Source organism: Scyliorhinus canicula, chromosome 1 (genome assembly GCF_902713615.1).
Source record: "Scyliorhinus canicula chromosome 1, sScyCan1.1, whole genome shotgun sequence".
Classification (NCBI taxonomy): domain Eukaryota; kingdom Metazoa; phylum Chordata; class Chondrichthyes; order Carcharhiniformes; family Scyliorhinidae; genus Scyliorhinus; species Scyliorhinus canicula.
The window spans coordinates 85,791,308-85,817,253 of NC_052146.1; the positions used below are offsets into that span (position 1 = coordinate 85,791,308).

At 47.9% G+C, this 25,946-nt stretch overlaps 1 protein-coding gene across 1 annotated transcript in view; it reads right to left on the reverse strand.

Moving 5' to 3' along the window:
• hdac1 (histone deacetylase 1) overlaps positions 1 to 25,946 on the reverse strand; it is a 75,983-nt gene that overhangs the window by 34,245 nt on the left and 15,792 nt on the right. The window contains exons 4-8 of the mRNA XM_038794688.1: positions 19,822 to 19,896; positions 12,986 to 13,124; positions 9,968 to 10,109; positions 1,667 to 1,759; positions 1,285 to 1,393 (exon numbers count right to left, since the gene is read on the reverse strand). Of these exons, the coding sequence (XP_038650616.1) occupies positions 1,285 to 1,393; positions 1,667 to 1,759; positions 9,968 to 10,109; positions 12,986 to 13,124; positions 19,822 to 19,896 (558 nt within the window). The remainder of the gene's footprint in view (positions 1 to 1,284; positions 1,394 to 1,666; positions 1,760 to 9,967; positions 10,110 to 12,985; positions 13,125 to 19,821; positions 19,897 to 25,946) is intronic.

The window sequence follows — 25,946 nt, forward strand, 5'->3', positions numbered from 1 at the left end:
GGGAAAATGTACAGACAACTTTTAGAAAGGGCAAGAACACCATTAGACGGGGCAAGACAGAAAGGGGAGGACGAACTAGGGGACTCTCGAGCTTAGAACTAATAGGGCCAACTCCACATCCTTCTGTGCAAGGCTAAGCCTCATTCAGCTTCAAGTGGTGCACAGAACACAACGAACCAGAACCCGAATGAAAAGGTTCTTCCCAGAGGATAAATGTGCACAGTGCCAGGGAGGCCCAGCCAACCATGCCGGCCTGCCACAGACTTGTCGGGTTCTGGACAGCCTTCTTCGAGGCATAGTCCAAGATTGAGGGGATGAGGGTGGAGCCATGCCCGAGAGTGGCAGTCTTCGGGGTGTTGGACCAGCCAGAACTACATATGGGGATGAGGGCCAGTGCTCTTGCCGTTGCTTCCTTTAAAAAAATTTTTTTTCATTTTAAAAATAAATTTAGAGTACCCAAAACATTTTTTCCAATTAAGGGGCAATTTAGCATGGCCAATCCACCTACCCTGCACATCTTTGGGTTGCGGGGGTGAAACAAGCACAGACACCGGGGGTGAAACCCGCACAGACACGGGGAGAATGTGCAAACTCCACACGGACAGTGACTGAGAGCCAGGATCGAACCTGGGACCTTGGCATCGTGAGGCAACCGTGCTAACCACTTGTGCCACCGTGCTGCCCTGCCTTTGCTTCCTTAATCGCATGTGGAAGAATCCTTCTCGGTTGCCGATCAGCAACACCCCCCACAGCTGCAGACTAGCTGGCAGACCTGTCGGAATTTCACCACCTGAAACCAAGTCAATAGTGATTAGGAAGCAAAGGGGGAGGGGGACCGATGAGGGCAGACAAGATCGTACAGAGCAGAGCGGAACATATGGGGGGGGGGGGGGGGGGGGGGGGGGGGCAACAACGGAAACCAGGGAAGTATCAGGAAGGGAGGGACATGGGAAAGATGCAAAGGGGGAGGGAGTAGAGAGCCACCCACCACCACCTCCCAAAGCCACAGGGGTAACAGCAAAAATCACAAAACAAAGGAAAGAATATAACACCCAGGGCAGAAGATAGGGCCAGGATGGAGCCCATCTATTAACCGGTGGGGGGATGGAGCAAGAAAAGGGAGAGGGCCGATAAATGGGGTACATGTAACATTGCACATAAGCAACATCTTATTCTGTAAATATTGTGTGTTTCTATGTCGAATTGTTAAATTTGAAAATGCCAACAAAAATATTTTAAAAAAGCATTCAGGCACTTACATACATTAAAAATGAATTACTGTACCTTTAATAGTAAGGTTAAAACAACCCAGTCTATCCCCAGACAAAGAATCAGCACCACATTGCAATGCAATGGCACTGGGCTGGTACATCTCCATCACCTTACATATAATCTAGTGAGGAAGAAAAAAGGTTTTACAATATTGTACTAAGGTCCCAGACAAAGTGACTGCAAACAATCTGCACACGTAACCGATAGCATGCAAAGAAATGGTCCATGGCAAGGAACATTCCATCGCCAAAAGAAGTTCAACATTTCATTCCTGTACTAACAAAGGCCATACAAATTGTTCATGAATAAGTACGACAAACAAATTGGTGGCGCTACAAAGTAACTTGAGGAGAATTTTAATTGCTATATAATGTTGAATAAAGAAGACACTTACAGGTTTGAATATGGCCTCATATGATTCATCGTCGATTCCATCTCTCAATGGGAAATTTACAGCATAGTACTTGCCTTTACCTGCACCTATATCCTGTACAGTAAAACAAAAGGCTGAAATCAGGTTCATACAAATAAATGTACAACTAAAGATGCATTTCTATTAACATACATGAAGATGCAATGAGTACCACATGAGTAACTGTTACTTACCTGATGTTTTGGACAAAACTTTTACTTCTTTCACTATGGTTCTCCAGACACCTATTTATCAAACCCAGAATACTTTACCGAGTTACACTTGCATTTTCAGCAAATTATGTATTTGAACCTTGTTCTCATTCACATCGCTCAATAATTCTATGCTGAATGCATACTTCCACGTTTCCTCACACTTCACAACTCCTCAGATCATGACCATGTCCATGTGCAACACCTGGACAATATTCAGACTTGGGCTAAATGGCAAGTAGCATTCACGCCACACAAGTGCCAGACAATGAGCATTTCCAACGAGAGAGAATCTATCACCCCATGACATTTAATGGCACTATCTCATGATCCACATCCTGGAGGTTACTATTGACCAGAGACTTACCTAGATCAGCCATATAAATATTGTGGCTACAAGAACAGGCCAGAACATGTGAATACTGAGGTAAGTAACTCACCTCCTGACTCTCCAAAGCCTGTCCATCTACAAGGCACAAGTCAGGAGTGAAGAAGAACTTTCTCCACTTGCCGGGATGAGTAAAAGGCAAAAGGTAAAGATGACCAGAGTCTGCTTTCCCCTTTGAGGGGGAAAGCTGACTGGTGGTGATTTAACCTGATCATCACCACACCTTAGGCGAGGGGAAAGGTTGAGAAGGCAGGCATGAGTAACCTACAGTGCAGATTTAACAATACTCAAGAAGCTCAACATCAGCCAGGACAAAGCAGCTCCGCTTGATGGGACTGCATCCAACAACTTAAAAATTCATCCCTTCACCAGGGGCGCTATAAACCATTTAAAAGATACAATGCAGCAATTTCACAAGGCTTTCATCAGCACCTTACAAACCCTCAACCTTTGCCAGCTCGAATAAGGGAAGCAGGCAAAAGGGAACATTACACTCAAGTTCCCATCCAGGTCACACCCCAACTACATTGTTTTCCTTCACAGTTGCCGGATCCAAATGCTGGAGCTCCCTTCCTAACAGCACGGAGAGTATACTTACACCACATTGGCTGCAGAGGTTCAAAGCAGACTTCTCACCACCATCTTCTCTTCTCAAGGACAATTAAGGATGGGCAATAAATACTGGCCTTGCCAACAATATTCACATCACATGAAAAATGAACTTATATGCACATTGCATTTGATTGGCATCTTTTATCTGCTTGGGGCTAAAAGGAATCAAAGAATATGGGGATAGGGCAGCACAGTGGTTAGCACTGTTGCTTCACAGCGCCAGGTTCTCAGGTTCGATTCCCAGCTTGGGTCACTGTGCAGAGTCTGCACGTTCTCCCATGTCTGTATGGGTTTCCTCCGGGTGCTCCAGTTTTCTCCCAAACGTCCCGAAAGACGTGCTGTTAGGTAATTTGGACATTCTGAATTCCTGTGTGCCCGAACAGGCACTGGAACATGGTGACTAGGGGCTTTTCACTTCATTGCAGTGTCAATGTCAGCCTACTTTTGACACTAATAAAGATTACTATTATTAGGCGAGAACAGGTTACTCAGTTGGATCATCAGCCATGATTGAATGGAGGAGCATATTTGAAGGGCAAAATGGTCTACTCCTATTTTTTCTATGAAACTGTCTTCACAGCTGACTTACTATTTTTTTTTGAAATAATTTTTATTCAAATTTTTTCAAAATATTAATAACAACAAATTATATATTAACAACTGAGAAAAACCAAAGAGAACAAACCCCCCCTTCCACCCCCATAAATATAAAACAGAAAAATAGATTAACGCTCATCGTAAACAAAGAACATATGTACACGTCCCTTCAACACTAACCACCGAGACGACCCCCCCTCCCCCCCCGGGCTGCTGCTGGCCTCTTTCCCTATCGTTCTGCTAGGAAATCTAGAAAAGGCTGCCACCGCCTGAAAAACCCCTGAACTGATCCCCTTGGGGCAAATTTCATCCTTTCCAATTTGATAAACTCCGCCATATCATTGATCCAAGCCTCCACGCTTGGGGGCCTCACATGCTTCCACTGAAGAAGAATCCTCCGCCGGGCTACTAGGGACGCAAAGGTCAGAACACCGGCCTCTTTCGCCTCCTGTACTCACGGCTCCCCTGCAACGCCGAATATCGCGAGCCCCCAGCCCGGCTTGACCCTGGATCCTACCACCCTCGACACCGTGCTCGCTATCCCCTTCCAAAATTCCCTCAGCGCGGGGCATGCCCAGAACATATGGGCATGATTCGCTGGGCTCCCTGAGCACCTATTGCACCTGTCCTTGCTCCCAAAAGAACCGACTCATCCTCGTCCCGGTCATATGAGCCCTATGCAGCACCTTAAACTGTACGAGGCTGAGCCTCGCACAAGAAGAGTTCACCCTTCCGAGAGCATCCGCCCACGTCCCCTCCTCAATCTCCTCACCCAGCTCCTCTTCCCATTTACCCTTTAGCTCCTCCACCGAGGCCTCATCCATCTCCTGCATCACTTGGCATATTTCCGAAATCTTCCCCTCTCCAACCCACACCCCCGAGAGCACCCTGTCCTGGACCCCACGCGGGGGCAACAGCGGGAACCACGTCACCTGCCGCCTGGCAAATGCCCTCACCTGCATGTATCTGAAGATGTTCCCTGGGGGAGCCCGAACTTCCCCTCTAGCTCACCCAGGCTAGCAAACCTCCCATCTAAAAACAGGTCCCCCAACCTCCTAATACCCGCCCTGTGCCAACCCAGGAACCCACCGTCAATATTCCCCGGGACAAACCGATGGTTCCCCCATATCGGGGACCTCATCGAGGCCCCCGCCTCCCCCGTGTCGCCTCCACTGCCCCCAAATTTTGAGGGTAGCCGCCACCACCGGGCTCGTGGTATACCTCGTCGGAGGGAGCGGCAGCGGCGCCGTCACCAGCGCCTCCAGGCTCGTGCCCACACAGGACGTCATCTCCATCCTCTTCCATGCTGCCCCCTCCCCGTCCATCACCCACTTACGCACCATCGCTGCGCCAATAGTATCCACAGAGGTTGGGCGGCGCCAGCCCCACCCATCCCTGCCCCGCTCCAAGAACGCCCTTCTCACCCTCGGGGTCCCATGCGCCCACACAAACCCCGTAATGCTCCTGTTGACCCTCCTGAAAAAAGCCTTCGGGATAAGGATGGGAAGGCACTGGAACAGGAACAAAAACCTCGGGAGCACCGTCATCTTGACGGACTGCACCCTGCCCGCCAGCGACAGTGGCAACATGTCCCATCTTTTAAACTTCTCCTCCATTTGCTCCAGCAGCCTTGTAAGGTTGAGTTTGTGTAGGGCCCCCCAGCTCCTGGCCACCTGGACTCCCAGGTACCTAAAACTCCTCTCCGCCCTTTTTAGTGGGAGCCTACCAATCTCCTCCTCCTGGTCCCCCGATGCACGACAAACAGCTTGCTCTTCCCCAGGTTGAGCTTGTATCCTGAAAACTCCCCAAATTCCCTAAGGATCTTCATCACCTCCGGCATTCCCCCCACCGGGTCTGCCACATACAACAATAAATCATCGGCATAGAGCGACACACGGTGCTCCTCCCCCCCCCCCCCCTCGCGCCAGTCCCCTCCAGTTACTCGACTCCCTCAACGCCATGGCCAGGGGTTCAATTGTTAACGCAAAGAGCAGGGGGGACAGGGGACACCCCTGCCTCGTCCCTCGGTATAACCGAAAATACTCCGATCTCTTCCTATTCGTGGTCACGCTCGCCATCGGGGCCTCATATAATAGCCTCACACACCTGACAAACCCCTCCCCAAACCAGGGCCGGTTTTAAGCCTATTTGACCAATGTTATCAAATTGGGCCCAGCACCTTAAGGGGCCCCCGCGCCAGCGTTACCGTTTGAAGCCTTTTCTGTATTCTAACAGTCGCATCAGGTGAAAGAAGTTTTTCAAAACTAAAACTGATTAAAAAAATAAAACTTTCATATTGTCTTTCAAAATTTTAGTATATCAAGCATTTAATGTTTTTTTGGGTTAAAGACGAGCATACTACACAAAATATAAACATACATAAATTTTTACTTTTGTAGAGTAGGGGCCCCGCCATCACTTTTCTAATTGGGCCCGCAATTCCTAACACCGGCCCTGCCCCAAACCCAGCACCTCCCACAAGTACTCCCACTCAACCCTATCAAAGGCCTTCTCCGTGTCCAGCGCCACCACTATCTCCGCTTCCCCCGCTACCGCCGGCATCATTATAACATTCAAGAGCCTCCGTATGTTGGTGTTCAACTGTCACCCCTTCACGAACCCCGTCTGATCCTCATGAATGACCCGTGGCACACAGTCCTCTATCCTCGTGGCCAAGATCTTCACCATCAGTTTGGCGTCTACATTTAACAGCGAGATCGGCTTGTATGACCCACACTGCAGGGGGTCCTTGCCCCGCTTAAGGATCAGGGAAATCATCCACATATCTCCTGTCCACCCTCACCAGCTCCCCCACCAACCTCTCCCTCTTTCTCCGCTCCCTCCTCTCCCTATGGGTTCAAATGGAGATCAACTCCCCTCTGACCACCGCCTTCAGTGCCTCCCAGACCGTCCCCACTCGGACCTCCCCATTATCATTAGCCTCCAGGTACCTCATGATACCTCCTCGAACCCGCCCGCTCACCTCCTCATCTGCCAACAGCCCCACCTCCAAGTGCCAGAGCGGGCGCTGGTCTCTCTCCTCCCCCAGCTCGAGGTCCACCCAATGTGGGGCATGATCCGGAATGGCTATCGCCGAATATTCGCCGTCCTCCACCCTCGGAATCAGCGTCCTACTCATAATGAAAAAGTCGATCCGGGAATAGGCCTTGTGCACATGGGAGAAGTATGAAAACTCCCTGGCCCTTGGCCTCGCAAACCTCCAAGGATCCACCCCTCCCATCTGACCCATGAACCCCCTCAACACCGTGGCCGCCGCTGGCCTCCTACCCGTCCTGGACCTGGATCGATCCAGTGGCGGGTCCAACACTGTATTAAAATCCCCCCCCATTATCAGGCCCCTGGTCTCCAGATCTGGAATGCGGCCCAACATGCGCCGCATAAAACCCGCACCGTCCCAGTTCGGGGCGTACACGTTGACCAACACCACCCGCTCCCCCTGCAGCTTGCCGCTCACCATCACATACCTCCCACCGCTGTCCGCCACCACATTCAACGCCTCACACGACGCCCTCTTTCCCACCAGGATTGCCGCCCCTCGATTTTTTGCATCCAGCCCTGAATGAAACACTTGACCTACCCATCCTTTCCTCAATCTAACCTGGTCCGCCACCTTCAGGTGTGTCTCCTGGAGCATAGCCTCGTCCGCCTTCAGCCCCTTCAGGTGCGCGAACACGCGGGCCCGTTTGACTGGCCCGTTCAGTCCCCTCACATTCCAGGTTATCAGCCGGATCAGGGGGCTCCCTGCCCCCCTCCCCCGCCGACTAGCCATAACCCTTCCTCTGCCCGCCACAGGCCCGCGCCTCCCACTCGGCCCGTTTCCCACGGTGGCAAACCCCCGATTCGACCCCCTCTGCATACTTCAGTTCCTCCCTGGCCATTCTAGCAGCATCCCGGAACACCCCCCCAGCTAGGGTCCCCCCCCCCCCCCCCCCCAACTCCCCAACTCCCTCCATAGTACTCCCGTAAGCCAGCTGACTCCTGCTGACCCCGGCAACTCCCGCCACTCCTCCGACCCCTCCCAACGTGGGGCTGCCCCTCCTCCCCAGTTCCCACAAGCAGGCTCTCCTCCTCCCCCTCCCTCTCTCACGCGGGAAAAAAGCCTGCGCTACCAGCTCCGACCCCCTCAGCCCTGGAAAAAGCCCGCGCTTTCCCCCTGTCCGGCCCTGCCACCTCTAAAACAACACCCATTGTCGGCCCCATCCCCCCGTGGGCCCCCGGCCCCCCTTCCCACCATCAGCTCCCCACAGAGCCAGTCTACCCCCCTCCTCGAGCCCAAGCAAAAAGACAGTGCTCCACTCACCCTGAAAACAACATAGAACCAACATTAAATAGAAAAACCCCCCTCAAAAGATAACACAGTTACACAGAGCCTCCCCCGCACCCAACCCTCAGTTTGAGTCCAACTTCTCGGCCTGCACGAAGGCCCACACCTCCTCCGGGGACTCGAAGTAGAAGTGACGGTCCCTGTAGGTGACCCACAAATGCGCCGTCTGCAGCATGCCGAACCTTACTCCTTTTTGATGTAGCACTGCCTTCGTCCGGTTGTACCCGGCCCTCCGCTTAGCCACCTCCGCACTCCAGTCCTGGTAGATCCGTACCACCGCGTTCTCCCACCTGCTGCTCCGCTCCTTCTTGGCCCGCCTGAGCACACACTCCCGGTCAGCGAACCGATGAAACCGTACCAGCACCGCCCGTGGCGGCTCATTCGGCTTGGGCCTTCTTGCCAGAATTCTGTGGGCCCCCTCCAGCTCCAGGGGCCCCTGGAAGGACCCAACTCCCATCAGCGGCTTCAGCATGACGACCACGTAGGCCCCCAAGTCTGACCCCTCCAGCCCCTCCGGGAGGCCCAAGATCCGCAAATTTTTCCGCCTCGACCGGTTCTCCATCTCCTCGAACCGCTCCTGCCACTTTTTATGGATCGCCTCATGCATCTCCACCTTTGCCACGAGGGCTGAGCCCTCATCCTCTCTTTCAGAGGCCTGTTGTCGGATCTCCCGAATTGTCACCCCCTGGGCAGTCTGAGTCTCCATCAACTTGTCGATGGAAGCCTTCAACGGCACTAGCAGCTCCGCTTTGAGCTCCCTGAAGCAGCGCTGGAGAGTCTCCTGCTGCTCCTGCGCCCACTGCCTCCAGATCTCTGCCGGCCACCATCTCGTGCCTCTTCCCCCGCTTTTGCTTTGGCGCTGCCACTGCTATTTTACTCGCCCCACTCCTGGTCCAGGCCATATACCACTGGGGGGAATGTTGTTATCACCTTCCCACATCGGGAGCCGTCGAAAATGTGACGCTGGGGGCCCTAAAAAGAGCCCAAAGGTCCGTTCCTGGCGGAAGCTGTCGAACGTGCGGCTTAGCTCCGCATAGCCGCAACCGGAAGTCAGCTGACTTACTATTTCAACCTATAACTTAACTATCAAAGCCATAGAATGGTAGCTGCAGAAGATCAAGTAATAAAGAAAAATGCATGTGCATGTTTGTTCTTTGAACTTTAAAATCCCAGAATTGCTGTCCACTATTTGGGGGGGGGCGGGGGGGGCAAGCCGCTGTGCCCACCTGAAAAGTTCACGAAGCAGGCTACAGAGCAGGGTGACAGATCCACCCTGATGTTACAAATTTTAAGCAGAACTCATTTTTCTGTGCACAATCACTCCAGATCTTGCTCCAGCACATTTTTCTTCTGATTTCTACAACTTGAAAAGGCTTTATCTATCATACCTTCATCCTCCAAATGAAGATTAAGACCCCACCCCGCTTAACTCCATGTTGTTCTATCCTCTATTATGAAATTTACATATGCTTATAAAAGCCCCTTTATTATACATTTTTCCTCAGGACATGAGCAATGCTGGCAAGGCTGCACTAATTGCCCATGCCTAGTTGCCCAGAGATAATGGTGTGCACATTTGCCTTAGATTACCACATCCTTGTGGTGATGGAGCCCTTACAATAACGTTCGGTCAGAAATTGGAAGATTTTGGCAAAGCAACACAGAATGGTAATGCGCCTCCAAATGAGGATGGCAGGTGACTTGGAGGCGATTTCCGACAACTGTTCTGGGCAGTCACAGAGCTGGAAAGTGCTGTCGTAAAGTATGTATGATGAGTTGCTGCACTGCACCCAGCAGATACGTGCATACATCAGGAACAATACTTCATTTAATAATATTTCCTTTTCTATTGTCTTTTCTTCTATTCCATTTTAGTCCTTCTAATTGCCTATTTACTTCTATTGCCGTTTCTATATTCCTTGTGACGTTTAGTATTGTTAGTTATAATTTTCTCAAATGCATCCCTTTTCTTCTCTCTTAGTACAATCTTGAATCGATCTCCCATCCTTTCTGATTGGTTATTCACCCAACTAAAGCCCTTCATAGTCTCCTCCTGGTCTCCTAGTAACAGTTCCATTCTCTCGATTCTCCTGTTAATTCCCCAGCATGTGAAAAGTACTTCCTCTTACCCGAAGGTCTCCTGTGCCGGGGAAATATTCACCATATTTGTGGAATGAAACAGTCATCACCCTGTCTGTTGTATAAAAAGCCTCTTCAACACCATCACCATGGTGAATATCAATATCGATGTACAGTACTCTCTGATGATACCTTAAAGGCAAAAAAACAACAGTAATTCAATTTGATTTGATATGAAACAAAAAATGTAACCGAAGGCTTAGTAAGGATATAAAAAAATAGGTTGATATCTTAATGGGTCTGCAATTAGAAAGACCCCAAGATCAATTCTCTGTGCGTTATGACAGAGCTTGGGATGGGGTTAGAATTCTACCTCAGTTATTATTCTTGACTGGAATTCAGGTGAGAGTAGAGAGTCGACAGTTAGTGAACTGAGGGGAGAGCGAAGAGGGCAAGGGAGAGCGAGCGCTAGAGGGAGAAGGAAAAGAGCGCGAATGGGGAAAAGGGGGAGAGAGAACAAAGGGGGAGGAGGAGACAGAGAGCAAAGAAGGGGGGATCAGCGTAAGTGAGCGAAGAGGGGGAGAAGGGGACAGAGTGAAAAGGGGAGGGAGATGGGGAGAGAGAACGAAGAGGGTGAGGGAGGAGAAGGGGGGAGAGAACGAAGAGGGTGAGGGAGGAGAAGGGGGGAGAGAACCAAGAGGGAGAGAAAGGGACAGGGAGCAAAGAGGGGGAGAAAGGGACAGAGAGCGAAGAGGGGGAGAAGGGGACAGAGAGCGAAGAGGGGGAGATGTGGACAGAGAGCAAATGGGGGATAATGGGACAGAGAGCGAAAAGGCGGAGAAGGGGACAGAGGGCGAAGAGGGGGTGAAGGGGACAGAGGGCAAAGAAGGGGTGAAGGGGACAGAGGGCAAAGAGAGGGGGGGAACGGGACAGAGAGCGAAGAGGGGAAGAAGGGGACAGAGAGTGAAGTGGGTGAGAAGAGGACAGAGAGCAGAGAGGGGGAGAAGGAGACAGAGAGCGAAGAGGGGGAGAAAGGGACAGAGAGCGAAGAGGGGGAGAAAGGGACAGAGAGCGAAGAGGGGGAGAAAGGGACAGAGAGCGAAGAGGGGGAGAAGGGGACTGTTATGGGCCAGGATTTTGAAAACACCAAAGTATATTATGGAGTCCACCTGACCTATAACTGTTTATTGATTTTGGTTACGATGAGCACAAGAGCCTGCCTTTCAGGTGTTATTCAAAAGAGTTCTTCGGCGCTTTTAAATCAAAAAACAAGTTTTTTTCTACATATTTAGTTAACATTTTTATAAACACACACAGGAAGAATTATCAACTACAAACATAAAGACCCCACACAGTTACAGTAATCTATGTATAGCCCTTAATGAAGTCCCTCTTCAACTGTTCCAATTCAACAACAAAATCCAAATTGTAGCCACCTGGGGTGTCCACGCCCCGATTACAAAATGGACACTTGCAGAGAATGAAGGGAAAAATGGACAATGCTGAGAGAAAGCAAGCAGGTGCAAGGTTTGTCTGTTGATTGGAGTTTGCAGCTCCCAGACAAGACCGATACTACAAAACCATTAGCATACTAATGAGCCATCTTTGGGGACAAAAGAGAAACATTTAAGCAAACGATACCAAAGCAGCCACCCCGGCGCCAGAGGAGACTAAACCAAAGCAGGCCAACAGCCACCTACGGCCCGCCCAGCAATCAGGGCAGCCACCCCTTTATTGGAGGAAATCGATACCAATGATCAGGATACGGTCCAATTAATTGGGACCAAGGTCAAGGACCGCCCAAAAGCGTGCGACGCCCCTTTTGAGTATAAGAGGAAGCCCCCAAGAGAGAATCTCTCTTCTTGGCCTTGGCTCTCAGCGACGAGAGGCCTGCCTAGCAGCTGCACCAGACAAGTAAGTCCAAAGTCAACGCACACAACGAGATAGATGCTCCTAGCTACTATTCCTTACAAGTTCGATCCCAAAAGCCTCAGAACCGGAAAACAGCCATTGTTCCTCTGACTGAGTGGGCATCCAAGCTAAGTATAGGTTTTTAGTAGTAGTGATAGTTTAGTTGGTAGAGTTTGTGCACGAGTGTAATTGACTGTGTGTAAATAAATGAGTATTGATTTTGAACTTACTAACTGGTGTTTCGAGTCTTTGATCAGTATTCGGTTTTGAACCTTGTGGCGGTATCGAAATGATACCTGGCAACTCTTGAGCTAGCATAATTAGAATTAAGGACGGCGACCATATTAACCGCCATAAACAGAGCCAATTAGAGAGACAGCATAACGAGCAACAAAATAAAACCAGAAACCCCTTTTCACGAGTATGGCCCAACACACGGCACTCTTACTGGTATAAAACTTGTCATTGATGTTCTGTTCCCCTTTTAAAACAATAGGTTTGAATTCCTTCCAGAAAGCAATTATCTCTTTTAAGTTACCGAGCAGTCTGGAAACAGCTTTTAAAATGAAGATAGAGAAACACTTCTTTCAACCTGCGCAGTTCAAAACCCAAAGCGAAAATAAAACTCAGAGCCACAAACCAGCTCCACCCACACAATGGCATCACTGAAGCCAAGTGATAAGACAAAAACATTTCTTAAAGAGACACTCCCATGACAGGGACAGAGAGCGAAGGGGGGGGGAGGGAGAAGGGGACAGAGAGCGAAGAGGGGGAGAAGGGGACAGAGAGCGAAGAGGGGGAGAAGGGGACAGAGAGCGAAGAGGGGGAGAAGGGGACAGAGAGCGAAGAGGGAGAGAAGGGGACAGAGAGCGAAGAGAAGGAGAGGGGGACAGGTAGCAGAGAGGAGAAGAAGGGGACAGAGAGCAGAGAGGGGGAGAAGGGGGCAGAGAGCGAAGAGTGGAGAAATGGGACAGAGAGCGAAGATAGGGAAGAAGTGGGGGGGGGGGAAGAAAGGGAGAGCATTAAGAGGGAGAAGAAGGGGGCTGGAGAGAGTGTGAAAGCAGAGAGATGTGGAAGAAGTCCCAAGTTTGATGTAAAGAAATCTAAAAGTACTTGCATGCAGTTGGAACTCTTACAGTGCATTATAAAATGCTTACTTCAGTAATTCGAGAATGGCCAAGACAATGTCATTCACGTAACAAAATCCTGATGCTTCTGATTTCTTTGCGTGGTGAAGTCCACCGGCCCAGTTGACAGCAATGTCGGTTTGCTGCTTGTTCAATTTAACAGCTCCAGCTGTAGAAAGTAGCAATTTGCTTTTATTCACACAATACTTGATTCATTTGGGAAATAATACTACTAAAAGATTTGTAATGATTACCATTTATTTTGCCTAGTTTTAATGCAATGCACAGGTATTTAACAAAGATGTTCACAGAAATGTTACAGTACAGTTCGGCCATTCAAATCTGCCCCAGAGCTCCAAGTGGACATTTCACCTGGTGCCATTCTTCTGCCTTCTCCCCACAACCCCGCAAATTGTTTATTTTCAATTAATTTAATTACTTCTCGGCAGCCTCGGTTGAACCCGTCTCCACCACACTCTTCAGGCAGTGGATTCCAGATCCTAAACACTTGTCGCGTGGAAATATTTTTTCTCATATCACTTTTGCTTCGTCATTTACTTTCAATTTGTGCCCCCTCGTTCTCAATCCAGTCATGAATGGAACGGTTACTTCCCTATCTACTTTGTCCAGATCGCTCGTGATTTGAATAACTCAATCCAACCTCCTTTCAGCCTTCTTTTCTCCAAGGAAGAATCCCAACTTCTCCAATCTATTTTCATAATCTTGTAAATCTTTCCTGCACTCTCTCCAACATTTCCATACAATTCAGCACCAGAGCTGTCTTCCAATACTCCAATGAAGTCTAATTAGCGCCTTGTATAAGTTCAACATAACTTCCTTGCTCTTGTACTTCAAGCACCTATTAATATAATTTAGGAAACTGTATGCTTTAGTAACTGTTATTTCAACCTGCCCGGCTGCCTTTAATGACTTATACACCCAGGTCCCTTTGCTTCTGTCAACCCATTGAGTAGTATCCTTTATTTTATGCTGTTTCTCCATATGTCACATGAAAGAAGATCTGAGGGGAAAAAAAACCTGCAGCACAGTCAGAAGGATAAGTCAACACCTGGCGAGTTACAATGCCCCATTGAGACTTAAAAGTGGGAATACACAGGTTGCCCGGGTTCAGCAAAGGTGATTCACTCGAGATCCACTGTCTTTTGGGAAACTCCTGTCTGACCAGCTATTCGCCAATTAAGAGTCTGATGACCTCTTTGTCCATCAATGGGAGGTTAGTTGCTGATCAGCAGCTTGGTTCTGTTCTTTTGCATATACTGGAGGGGGAAATCAAACAGCCACAATAACACTGATGGATTCAAGTCTGGGCACCCCAGGAGAGAAAGCCTTTGAGGGGGTGGGTGTTGTTTCGAACAATTACAGGCAAAAGGCTTTGGAAATCGACTGAGACGGTCACGAAAGTGGCAGGCACTGGAGAAAGGATTCAGAACCAATGCCCCTACAGAAGGAAAATTGCTTTATAAATTGAAGTAACGCCTTTGTCTGCCTGTGAAAGCAGCATGTGGGCTGCATGTTGTTAGTGTTGTTTCATGCAAACTAGTGTGTTAAGGTTAAGAAACTACATGTAATCTGTTATTGTTAAGGTTGAAGTTTAAAAGTATAAATATTGTTTTCTTTTCTTTTGTATTAATTATATTGTAATACTGGGGGAAGACGGTGGCATCGTGGTATGGTCACTGGACTAGTAAACCAGAAACCCAGGGTAATGCTCTGGGGACCCAAGTTCGAATCGCGCTACTGCACATGGCGAAATTTGAATTCAATAAAAAAATCTGGAATTAAAAGTCTAATGATCATGAAACCATTGTCGATTATCATAAAAAACCATGTAGTTCATTAATGTCCTACAGGGAAGGAAATCGGCCATCCTTACCTGGTCTGGCTTACATGTGACTCCAGACCTACTGCAATGTGGTTGACTCTGAACTGCTCCCTCAAGGGCAATTAGGGATGGGCAATAAATGCTGGCTGAGCCAGCGATGCCCACATTCCATGAACAAACAGGGGGGAAAAAAGAAAACAAAGTTTGTTTATAAAATAACCAAGTCCTTTTTCTTATATTATTACTCCTGGAACGAATCGATCTTTCCACACCGCTGTCAAGCTTATAAAAGTTATCGCTTTAGTTCAGTCTCTTAGCCACTGCGGAGAGCTGACCAGGCATCTGTAACACTTGTTGCTCCTCCCAAAATGTCTCACCTCCCCCCATTTCTCCATATTATAATTCACCTGCCACCAATCCGCCGACCTGTCAAGTCCTTTTCAAATTCGACACTGTCATAGAAAATTTACAACACGGTGGCGCAGTGGTTAGCACAGCTGTCTCACAGCACTGAGGACCCGAGTTCGATCCTGGTCCCGGTCACTGTCCATGTGGAGTTGGCATATTTTCCCCGTGTCTGCGTGGGTCTCACCCCCACAACCCAAAAAGATGTGCGGGGCAGCTGAATTGGCCAGGCTAAATTGCCCCTTAATTGGAAACAAAAAGAATTGGGTACCCTAAATTTTTTATTTTTTTTTAAAAGTTACAACACAGGAGGCTATTCAGTCCATCTTGTCTATGCCAGCCTGAGGACACCCAGGTTCCTCTTCTAATTCCACCTTCCTGCACAAGGTCCATAGCCCTGCATGTTACAGCATTTAAGGTGCAGATCCAGGTGCTTTTTAATTTAAAAAAAAAATTCTAATTAAGGGGCAATTAGCATGGCCAATTCACCTACCCTGCAGATCTTTGGGTTGTGGGGGTGAAACCCACGCAGACACAGGGATAATGTGCCATCTCCACATGGACATTGGACAGGGGTCGAACCTGGGTCCTCAGCGCCATGGGGCAACAGTGCCATCCACTACGCCACCGTGCTCTCCCCCCAGATACTTTTTTTAAAAAAGGGTTTAGGGCTTCTACCGCCACTAGCAACTCGGGCAGAGAAGTCCAGACTCCTCCTACTAGCTGCATAAAAAAAGACCTTCCTCATGTCCCCTCTACACCTTCTGCTACACCTACACCTGGTTCTAGAATTCTCCACCAAGGGAAACAATTTCATTCTGTTCACGATCACTTCCTGTCATAATTTTGTACACCTCAATTAAGTCATCCCTAAGCCTTCTTCTTTCCATTGAAAATAACTCCAACCTATCCAATCTATCCTCATAGCTACTCTTTTGTAACCCTGGCAACATTCTTGAAAACCTCCTCTGCGCTCTCTCCAGAGCAATTACATCCTTTCTGGAATGTGGCGACCAGAACTGCACACAAAACTCCAGTTGTGGTCTCGCAAGTGTTTTATACAATTCCAGCATATAACAAATAAATAATAATCTTTATTGTCACAAGTAGGCATGTGAAAAGCCCCGTCGTCACATTCCAGCACCAGTTCGGGTACACAGGAAGAATTCAGAATATCCAATTCACCAAACAGCACGTCTTTCGGGACTTGTCGGGGGAAACCGGAGCACCCAGAGGAAATCCATGCAGATACGGGGAGAACGTGCAGACTCCGCACAGACAATGACCCAAGCTGAGAATTGAACCTGAAATACTGGTGCTGTGAAGCCATAGTACTAACCGCTATGCTACTGTGCTGCCCACCACCATTACTTTTATGTTATATACCTCTGCCAATGAAGGAGAGCATTCCATATGCTTTATTTTGCAATCGTGTCTACTTGAACTGCTGCCTTTAGGGACCTGTGTACTTGTACACCAAGATCTCTCACTTCATCTACCCCTCTAAGTATATTTCCAGTTATTGCATATTCCCTATAACCGTTTGACCTCCCTAAATGCATGACCACACACTTGTGTTAAATTCCATCTGCCACTTTACTGCCCACTCCACTAACCCATCTATATCGCTTGGAGATTAAAGTTATTCTCTACACTGTCCACCACTCGGTCAATCTTTGCCCTCCTCACAGATTAGCATGCTTCCAAGTTTTATATCACCTGCAAATTTTGAAATTGTTCCATGTACACACAAGGTACAGATAATTAATATATATCAGGAAAATCAAAGGTCCCAATACCAACCTTTGGGGAACACCTCACAAAACTTCCATTAACCATTTCACTACACTCCCCGTCACTCGGCCAATTCTGTATCCATGTTGATACTGGCCCGTTTATTCCATGAGCTAAACTTTTCCGAAGTCTGATGTGCGGTATTGTATCGAATATCTTTTGGAAGACCATGTACACCACAACATTCCCCTCATCAACTCTGTTACTGTTGCGAAAAACTCCAAGAAGTTTGTTAAACACAATTTTTCCTTAAAATAACCATGCTGGCTCTCCTTAATTAACCCACATTTGTCCATGTAACTATAAATTTTTTCCAAAATTGTAGTTTCTAGATATTTTCCCACCACCAAAATTAAACTGATTGGTATCCTTAGAAGCATTTCATCCAGTCCAGGTGTCTTGTCCATTTGAAATATGGACAGCCTATCCAATAACTCCTCTCATCAACTTTAAAGCCTTGTAATGACGGAATTTCCTACCCTTTCACAATGCCCTAGGTAGCATCTTCTTCCTTATTGTAGACAGATGCAAAGTGCTCAGCGTACGCAGCACGGTAGCATAATGGATAGCACAATTGCTTCACAGCTCCAGGGTCCCAGGTTCGATTCCCGGCTTGGGTCACTGTCTGTGCGGAGTTTGCACGTTCTCCCCGTGTGTGCATGGGTTTCCTCCCACAGGCCAAAGATGTGCTGGTTAGGTGGTCTGGCCATGCTAAATTGCCCTTAGTGTCCAAAATTCAACTTTAGTGTTGGGTGGGGTTACTGAGTTATGGGGATAGGGTGGAGGTGTGGGCTTGGGTAGGGTGCTCTTTCCAAGAGCCGGTGCAGACTCGATGGGCCGAATGGCCTCCTTCTGCATTGTAAATTCTAAATTCTAAAAATTCATGACTACAATCAAAGTTTACGTTGCTTCCAAACAAATGTTGAAGTTACAAGTTAATTGAATGAAAAGGATTTCAAGGATCGTGTTGGCATGTCAACAAGGGACATTGACTGTGAAAACCCTCCAAGTGGGATAATTTGTGTTTGACTAATATATAAATCAGAGTTGGAACTCAGAAATGGTAGGCAGCAGGGCAGCACGGTGGCACATTACTGCCTACGGCACTGAGCACCCGGGTTCGAATGTGGAGTTTGCACATTCTCCCCGTGTCTGCATGGGTTTCACCACCACAACCCAAAAATGTGCAGAATAGGTGGATTGGCCATGCTAAAATTGCCTCTGAATTGGAAAAAATAATTGGGTACTCTAAATTTATGTGAAAAAAAGAAATGGTAGGCAGGAAAGTCCATCTTTATTGCTGGTTTAGTCTACAGCAGCTGGGTTATCAGTTTAGACTCGACAATTAGTCTTTGTGGAGGGTGAAGAGGGAGGGAATATTGAATCGTTCACTGGCTGCCGGCAGCAGACCATTATGGACCAACCTCTTCTGGAAACGCTAAAATGACGTTCAATGGAGTGAGGACTGAGATCAGTTTCTGCTTCCCACTACATGTGAATGGCCGGCACACCTTGCAAACAATCTTAGTTGTCTACCAAATAAACAATGCACTTTGGCATTTGCGGAACTGGACATAGAGGGCCACAATAGCTTCAGGAAAGGACGGGCAAAAAAACTAGCAAGGGAAAACAAAACAAACAATTCAGTCCCCCACTGCCATCGAATGAAATTGGTTTTCCGTGCAATGTTCTTTTTACAAAATTAAAATATTGTTTGTGTATAAAATGGGTAAATAATAACTATAAAAAGGGCAGCACGGTGGCCTAGTGGTTAGCACAACCGCCTCACGGCGCTGAGGTCCCAGGTTCGATCCCGGCTCTGGGTCACTGTCTGTGTGGAGTTTGCACATTCTCCCCGTGTCTGCGTGGGTTTCGCCCCCACAACCCAAAAATGTGCAGAGTAGGTGGATTGGCCACGCTAAATTGCCCCTTAATTGGAAAAAATAATTGGGTAATCTAAATTTAAAAGAAAAAAAAAAAATAATAACTAGAAATTAATATCTTGAGGAATTTCTGGAAAACAGGCAATAAAAAATGCCAACAATTCTTATGGGCTCATTTCCAGAGAAACAGGATTTCAAAAGTAGAGAATAAGGTAATTACTGCAGATGCTGGAATCTGAAACCAACGAGAAAATGGTGGAAAATCTCAGCAGGTCAGGCAGCACCTGTAGGGAGAGAAAAGAACTAACGTTTCGAGGCCAGATGACCCTTTGTCAAAGCTTTAACAAAGGGTCATCTGGACTCAAAACGTTAGCTCTTTTCTCTCCCTACAGATGCTGGCAGACCTGCTGAGATTTTCCAGCATTTTCTCTTTGAAAAGTAGAGAAGTTATATTTAACTTGGTACTCCACATTCTGTGCACAGTTCCAGCCTCAACATTACAGAAAGGATATGAGGCACTGGAGAAGGGCGCTAACAGAACTGAAATGTTATGCAAATCTGGAGACCGAACAGGCTGGGGCTCTTTTCTCTAGAAAAGAGAAAGATTACGGGTGTCTTGATGGAAGATTTGTTTCAGAGGCAGGGATTATTATAGGGTGGACAGACCAGAAGTAGAGGGTCAGAAAAAGAAGGTAATCACTATTCAGTCCAATATTTAGGAAGTGATTATTTGAGTAGAGACAAATAACACAGGTGTATATCAAAGAAAAGTAGAAAAATACGAGATGGAGCAACAAATAAAATGATATGCTGCTAGAATTAGATGAAGGGCGAGAGGTTGCTCATGTGGAACGTAAGATCCAGCACAGACTAGGTGGGCTGAATGGCCTGTTTGTGTTTTGCCTGTTTGTGTTTTGCAAGTTTGATGAAGTATCACTTACCAACTGACCCTCCAGTCGAGAGTTGGCAGAATTCAAACAGTCCATCAAATACAGGGCAGTCTTCACCCACGTTAACTAACAGAAAGAACAAACTTTAAATACAATTTTACAAAAGGAAGTGATAATGAAAGATTACATTATTGTTCAGTGACAAACAGTATTAGATAACTGGGCAAAATATCCTTCTAAAGACAATTGCATGAATTGCTACTAATTTCCTGTTATTCTATTAGCATGGCCAGTCTCATTTCTCATCAATATTTGTTTGCAGCTTGATTCAAATCTAGCTCTTGATGCATGATGACCCATGACATAACACCAAAAGACACAGGAGAAGTCGGCCGGCCACTTGGCTCGAGTCTGCTCCGTCACTCAATGAGTCAGGGCTGATCTGATGATAATCCTCAACTCCACTTTCCCCCTTTTATCCCCATAACCCTAGATTCCCTTACTGATTAAAAATCTGTCTGTCTCAGCCTTGAACATACTTAACAACCCAGCCTTTGCAGCCCTCCTGTGGTAAAGAATTCCAGATTTCCCACCGGAGAAGAAATTCCTCCTCATCTGTCTTAAATGGATAACCCGTCACTCTGAGATTATGCCCTCTGGTTTTAAACTCTCCCACAAGAGGAAACACCTCAGCATCCACCCTGTCAAGTCCCCTGAGAATTCTGAATGTCTCAATAAGTGAGCCTCTCATTCTTCTAAACTCCAATGAGCACAGGCCCAACCAATGATCAACTGAGTGAACCGTCTCTGGACTGCCTCCACTGACACCATGTCTTTCCTTAGATAAGGGGATCAAAACTGTTCACAGTATTTCAGGTGTGGTCTAAATAGTGCTTTGCATAGTTTTAGCATGCATAGTTTACAATGAGACCGTTTGCCAGATATTCCCCAATGGTCTAGTTAATGGTGAAGGTTTAGCTCAGTGCAGCACTAAGCCAGGCAGACTAGAATAGTTGTGCATTTAATGCTTGACCTGTGCTGTTAGGAGCTCTCAGCCAGTGCAGTGTTTGAGAAACCACAATTAGTCTGAGCAACCTCTAATTGAGGGGGAGGGAAACAAAACAGAAAATGGAGTGATTCCCCAATCCCCATGCTGGTCAATAAATCCCACTTGTGTGTGGAAATGTTAGATCAGAACATGATTGATCAAATAGCTAGTTCTCACTTACTCTGAATGCTCAAATATGAAACCGAAGTACGGAATCAATTCCCAGTAGTTGAAGGAGATCTGAATTTAATAACCTTTTGTGAAGTGATCTTTCTTCAAAATCATGAAAATTCTCATTAACCTGAAACTCTGTTTCTCTCTCCACAGGCGCTGCCTGATCTGCTGAGTACGTCCAGCAATTTTTATTTTTATTTCAGTTTCCAGGCATCCACAGTATTTCACTTTCATCCCTGGTCTGTTTTTAATTTGTATGTGATGTCCCCAATTCTTCAATCAGAAACATATTTTCTCATCTACTCATCAATTCCCCAGCATATCTTAAAAGCTTTGAGCCAACAATTAAACATTCTAAATTCCAGGGAATATAATCCTAGTTTGCATAATCTCTCCTTGTAATCTAATTGCGAGTCCACCATCATTCTAATAAATGTCACTATACTCTCTCAAAGGTCAGTAGATCCTTCCTAAAAGGTGAAGCCTGGAACTTAATACAAAACTCCAGGTCTAACCAGGGCTGTGCGTGTACATCGCACCACCAACACTTTATTGACACGTGATAGACTCTTGTACCTTTTCTGAACATTTTAATGATCTAAACACATGGATCCCAAAGTCACTTTGGACTTCCATTGTTTCTAGCTTTGCACCATTTCTAGTCCAAACTTGCTCATAGCAAAATTAATTTGCAAATGTTTGGTCCACGCATTTAATGCCCCAGTCTCTAATGTAACGCTTCCATCTACACTGACTTCAGAGTCACCTATCTTTATTGTCATTGATATACTTGGATATGTTGGTCTCAAGCTCTCTCCGTTTGATAGCGGAGGCCATTCAGCCTGTGGGACACTACAAGCCACATCCATCAATTAGAGTAGCTATCCAATATCTCTACGGTTTCTGGCTCATTTCATTAGTTTACCCAGTACAAAGGAGGATCATTTTGCAGTTTCAAGATTCCTATAGCTGCCTGTGGTACTTGCTCTATGTGACACATTATGAAGTAGAAACATATCTTTTTGCCATAGTTAGATAGATCTTTTCAACTTCATTTCCTGTGGCTATCAGATACTGGCTGGGAATTCCAGTCCCACCCACTTTTCCACACCACCCATGACGTTTCCCACCATGGGTACCCCAGCTGCAGTATCAGTTTTAATTGGAACTTTTATTATCCACTGAGCAAAGTCCCTACGCTGCATAAAATGCTGTCAAGAATTTGAAATACAAAGACTACCAATTTTGAATTTGCACTTGTGCATTTTGTTCTATCAAACAGATCATACAGAAAACCACTATTTAATTATTCTCTCAGTTCAATACATTTCTAGAGAGAGGAGTAACGCAGACTTGCTGCACATTAATCCAACAATTTCTCAAATAAAAATATTTGACTTCCAGTGACAGAAATGTGTTGAGTGGACTCACAAAAGATGGCTTTCCTCCTGAAAACTAGGAATCAGGCACTTTAAATTGAAAATAACCTGCTAAAACCGGGAGTAAACAACACCCCCCCCCCCCCCCCCCCCCTCCCCTCTAACACCAACAAAATGAGCCATGCCAAAAGGTAGCAATTCCAGAAGTCGAAAAGATGGCAGAGGCAACAACAAAAGCCGGGATAGGAAAGATGAGGAGATGGAGAGCACGAGGGGCAGCGACGCCAGAGCCACACCTGAGCGAGGCGGGCGGCTTCCTCCCCTCCGACCAGCTGATGGAGGAAATTCCTCATGCAGGAGCTCCAAGAATTCAAGGGAGCCATTATAATGGACATGACGGCAATCATGAAGGTGACTGCGATGGAGGCACTGATTATCTTACAGGCGGCCCTAGAAAAGCTGCGGAGAGGCATCTGGAGACGGAGGATATCACAATCGAGGAGCTGGAGAAAACCATGACCGATCACAGATCACCGCATTAGAAACAGAAACAGCAAGGTTGTTGGCGGCACAAGGGACACGAAAAGGGAAGGTCAAGGCCCAGGAAAATTGGTCGTGACGCCAGAACCTCCGCCTAATGTGCCTACCGGGGACGCCCGAGGACAGTGACCTACAGAGTACGTGGCCAAAAAGCTGGGCAACCCGGTGGGATGAGACAGCTTCCCAAATCCTCAGAAAAAGACAGAGCTCACGGGTCACTCCGGCCAACGCCCAAAGCCAGGAACAGCCGAGGGCCAACACTGCAAAATTGCTCCGGTTTCGCCCCCACAACCCAAAGATGTGCAAAGTAGGTGGATTGAACACGCTAAATTGCCCCTTAATTGGAAAAAATGAATTGGATACTCTAAATTTAAAAAAAACAATTCCACGCAGGCGGGGAAGGTAGATGGAATCCCGGCGGATTTCTACAAAAGATTTGCGACGGCACTAGCCCCGCATCTGTGGCAGACGTTCACAGACTAGCTGGTAAGGGGCTCCCTGCCACCAACACTGGCAGAAGCCTCCATATCACTGATACCCAAAAAAGACAAAATCCCAAATGAGTGCTGGTCTTACAGATCAATCTCTCTGCTCAATATAGATGGGAAGATCCTGGCAAAAACCCTGGCAAGGTGGTTGGAGAACTGCATGCTGGAGGTACTCGTGGAGGACCAGAAGTTCTTTGTCAAGGGCAGGCAGCGAACATCAAACATTAGTTGCCTGCTTAATGTGATAATGACCCCATCCAGGGCATCACGGCCGCACAGTGGCTACCACTGTGGCTTCACAGCGCCAGGGTCCCAGGCTCAATTCCCCGTTGAGTCACTGTCTGTGCAGAGTCTGCATGTTCTCCCAGTGTCTGCGTGGGTTTCCTCTGGGTGCTCCGGTTTCCTCCCACAGTCCAATTACATGCAGATTAGGTGGATTGGCCATGCTAACTTGCCCTTAGTGTCCAAAAGGTTAGGAGGGGTTATTGGTTTACAGGGATAGGGTGGAAGTGGTCGGTGCAGCCTCGATGTGCTGAATGGCCTCCTTCTGCACTGCATGTTCTATGTTCTAAAACACATCATCTCCCTGGACACAGAAAGGACTTCAACATAGTCCAGTGGAAATACCTCAGATGTATTGTGTATTGGACTGGTTTGGGCTTGGGCCAGGGGTCACCTCCTGTGTGAAACTACAGTACAGCGCAGCCACAGCAAGCGCACAGGCTAACACCATCAGCTCAAAATACTTCCAACTGCACAGAGGCACAAGGCAGGAATGCCCACTGACCTCGCTGCTATTCGCCCTGGCAATTGAGCCACTGAACATCTCGGACCTGCAAAGGTGGGACACACTACTACTCTCGCTGGCAGGGAGAGTGCAGACGATCAAAATGAACGTACTGCCCAGGTTCCTCTTCCGGATCAGATCCTTCCCGATCTGCATCCTCTTTTTAAAAAAAAAATCATTTTTATTAAGATTTTCACAAAATATAAACAACAAAACAATATTAACAAAACAACCATGGAAAAAACCCAAGAACAACACCCACCCAACTACAAAAGCAACTGCAAACAAAAGAAAAAAAAACAAAACAAACAACAGGGAACGAGATAACACCCGCCACATCCCACAAACTCATGTACACAGTTCTCCCTACCACCGAACCAAACCCCCCCCCCCCATCCCGGGTTGCTGCTGCTGCCGGCCTATTTCCCTACCGTTCCGCCAGGAAGTCCAGGAAAGGCTGCCACCGCCTAAAGAACCCTTGTACTGATCCCCTCTGGGCAAATTTCACCGTCTCCAATTTGATGAACCCCGCCGTATCATTGATCCAGGCCTCCACGCTTGGGGGCCTCGCATCCTTCCACTGAAGAAGAATCCTCCGCTGGGCTACTCGCGACGCAAAGGCCAGGACACCGGCCTCTTTCGCCTCCTGCACTCCCGGCTCCACTGCAACCCCAAAAATTGCGAGTCCCCAGCCTGGCTTGACCCTGGATCCCACCACCCTCGATACCGTTCTTGCTATCCCCTTCCAAACCTCCCCAGCGCTGGGCATGCCCAAAACATATGGGCGTGGCTTGCTGGGTTCCCCAAGCACCTAGCACACCTGTCTTCGCCCCCGAAAAACCTACTCATCCTCGTCCCAGTCATGTGGGCCCTATGCAGCACCTTGAACTGTATGAGGCTAAGCCTCGCACAGGAAGAGGAGGAATTCACTCTCTCCAGGGCATCCGCCCACATCCCCTCCTCAATCTCCTCACCCAGATCCTCTTCCCATTTACACTTCAGTTCCTCCACCGAGGCCTCGTCTACCTCCTGCATTACCCGGTATGTGTCCGAAATCCTCCCTCCTCCAACCCACACCCCCGAGAGCACCCTGTCCCGTACCCCACGTGGGGGCAGCAAGGGGAACCCCTCTACCTGCCGCCTGGCAAACGCCCTAACCTGCATGTACCCAAACATGTTCCCCGGGGGGAGCCCAAACTTCCCCTCTAACTCCCCCAAGCTCGCGAACCTCCCCTCCACAAACAGGTCCCTCAATCTCCTAACCCCTACCCTGTGCCAGCCCAGAAATCCGCCATCAATGCTCCCTGGGACAAACTGATGGTTCCCCCGTATCGGGGCCTCCATCGAGCCCCCCACTTCTCCCCAATGCCATCTCCATTGCCCCCAAATTTTGAGGGTAGCCGCCACCACCGATCTCGTGGCATACCTCGTTGGAGGGAGCGGCAACGGCGCCGTTACCAGCGCCTCCAGGCTCATGCCCACACAGGACGCCACCTCCATCCTCTTCCATGCTGCCCCTTCCCCGTCCGTTACCCACTTACGCACCACCGCTCGTTGGCAGCCCACTAGTACCCACAGAGGTTGGGCAGCGCCAGCACCCCCCTATCCCTGCCCCGTTATAAGAACACTCTTCTCACCCTCGGAGTCCCATGCGCCCACACAAATCCCGTAATACTCCTGTTGACCCTCCTAAAAAAGGCCTTCGGGATAAGGATGGGGAGGCACTGGAACAGGAACAAAAAACTCGGGAGCATCGTCAT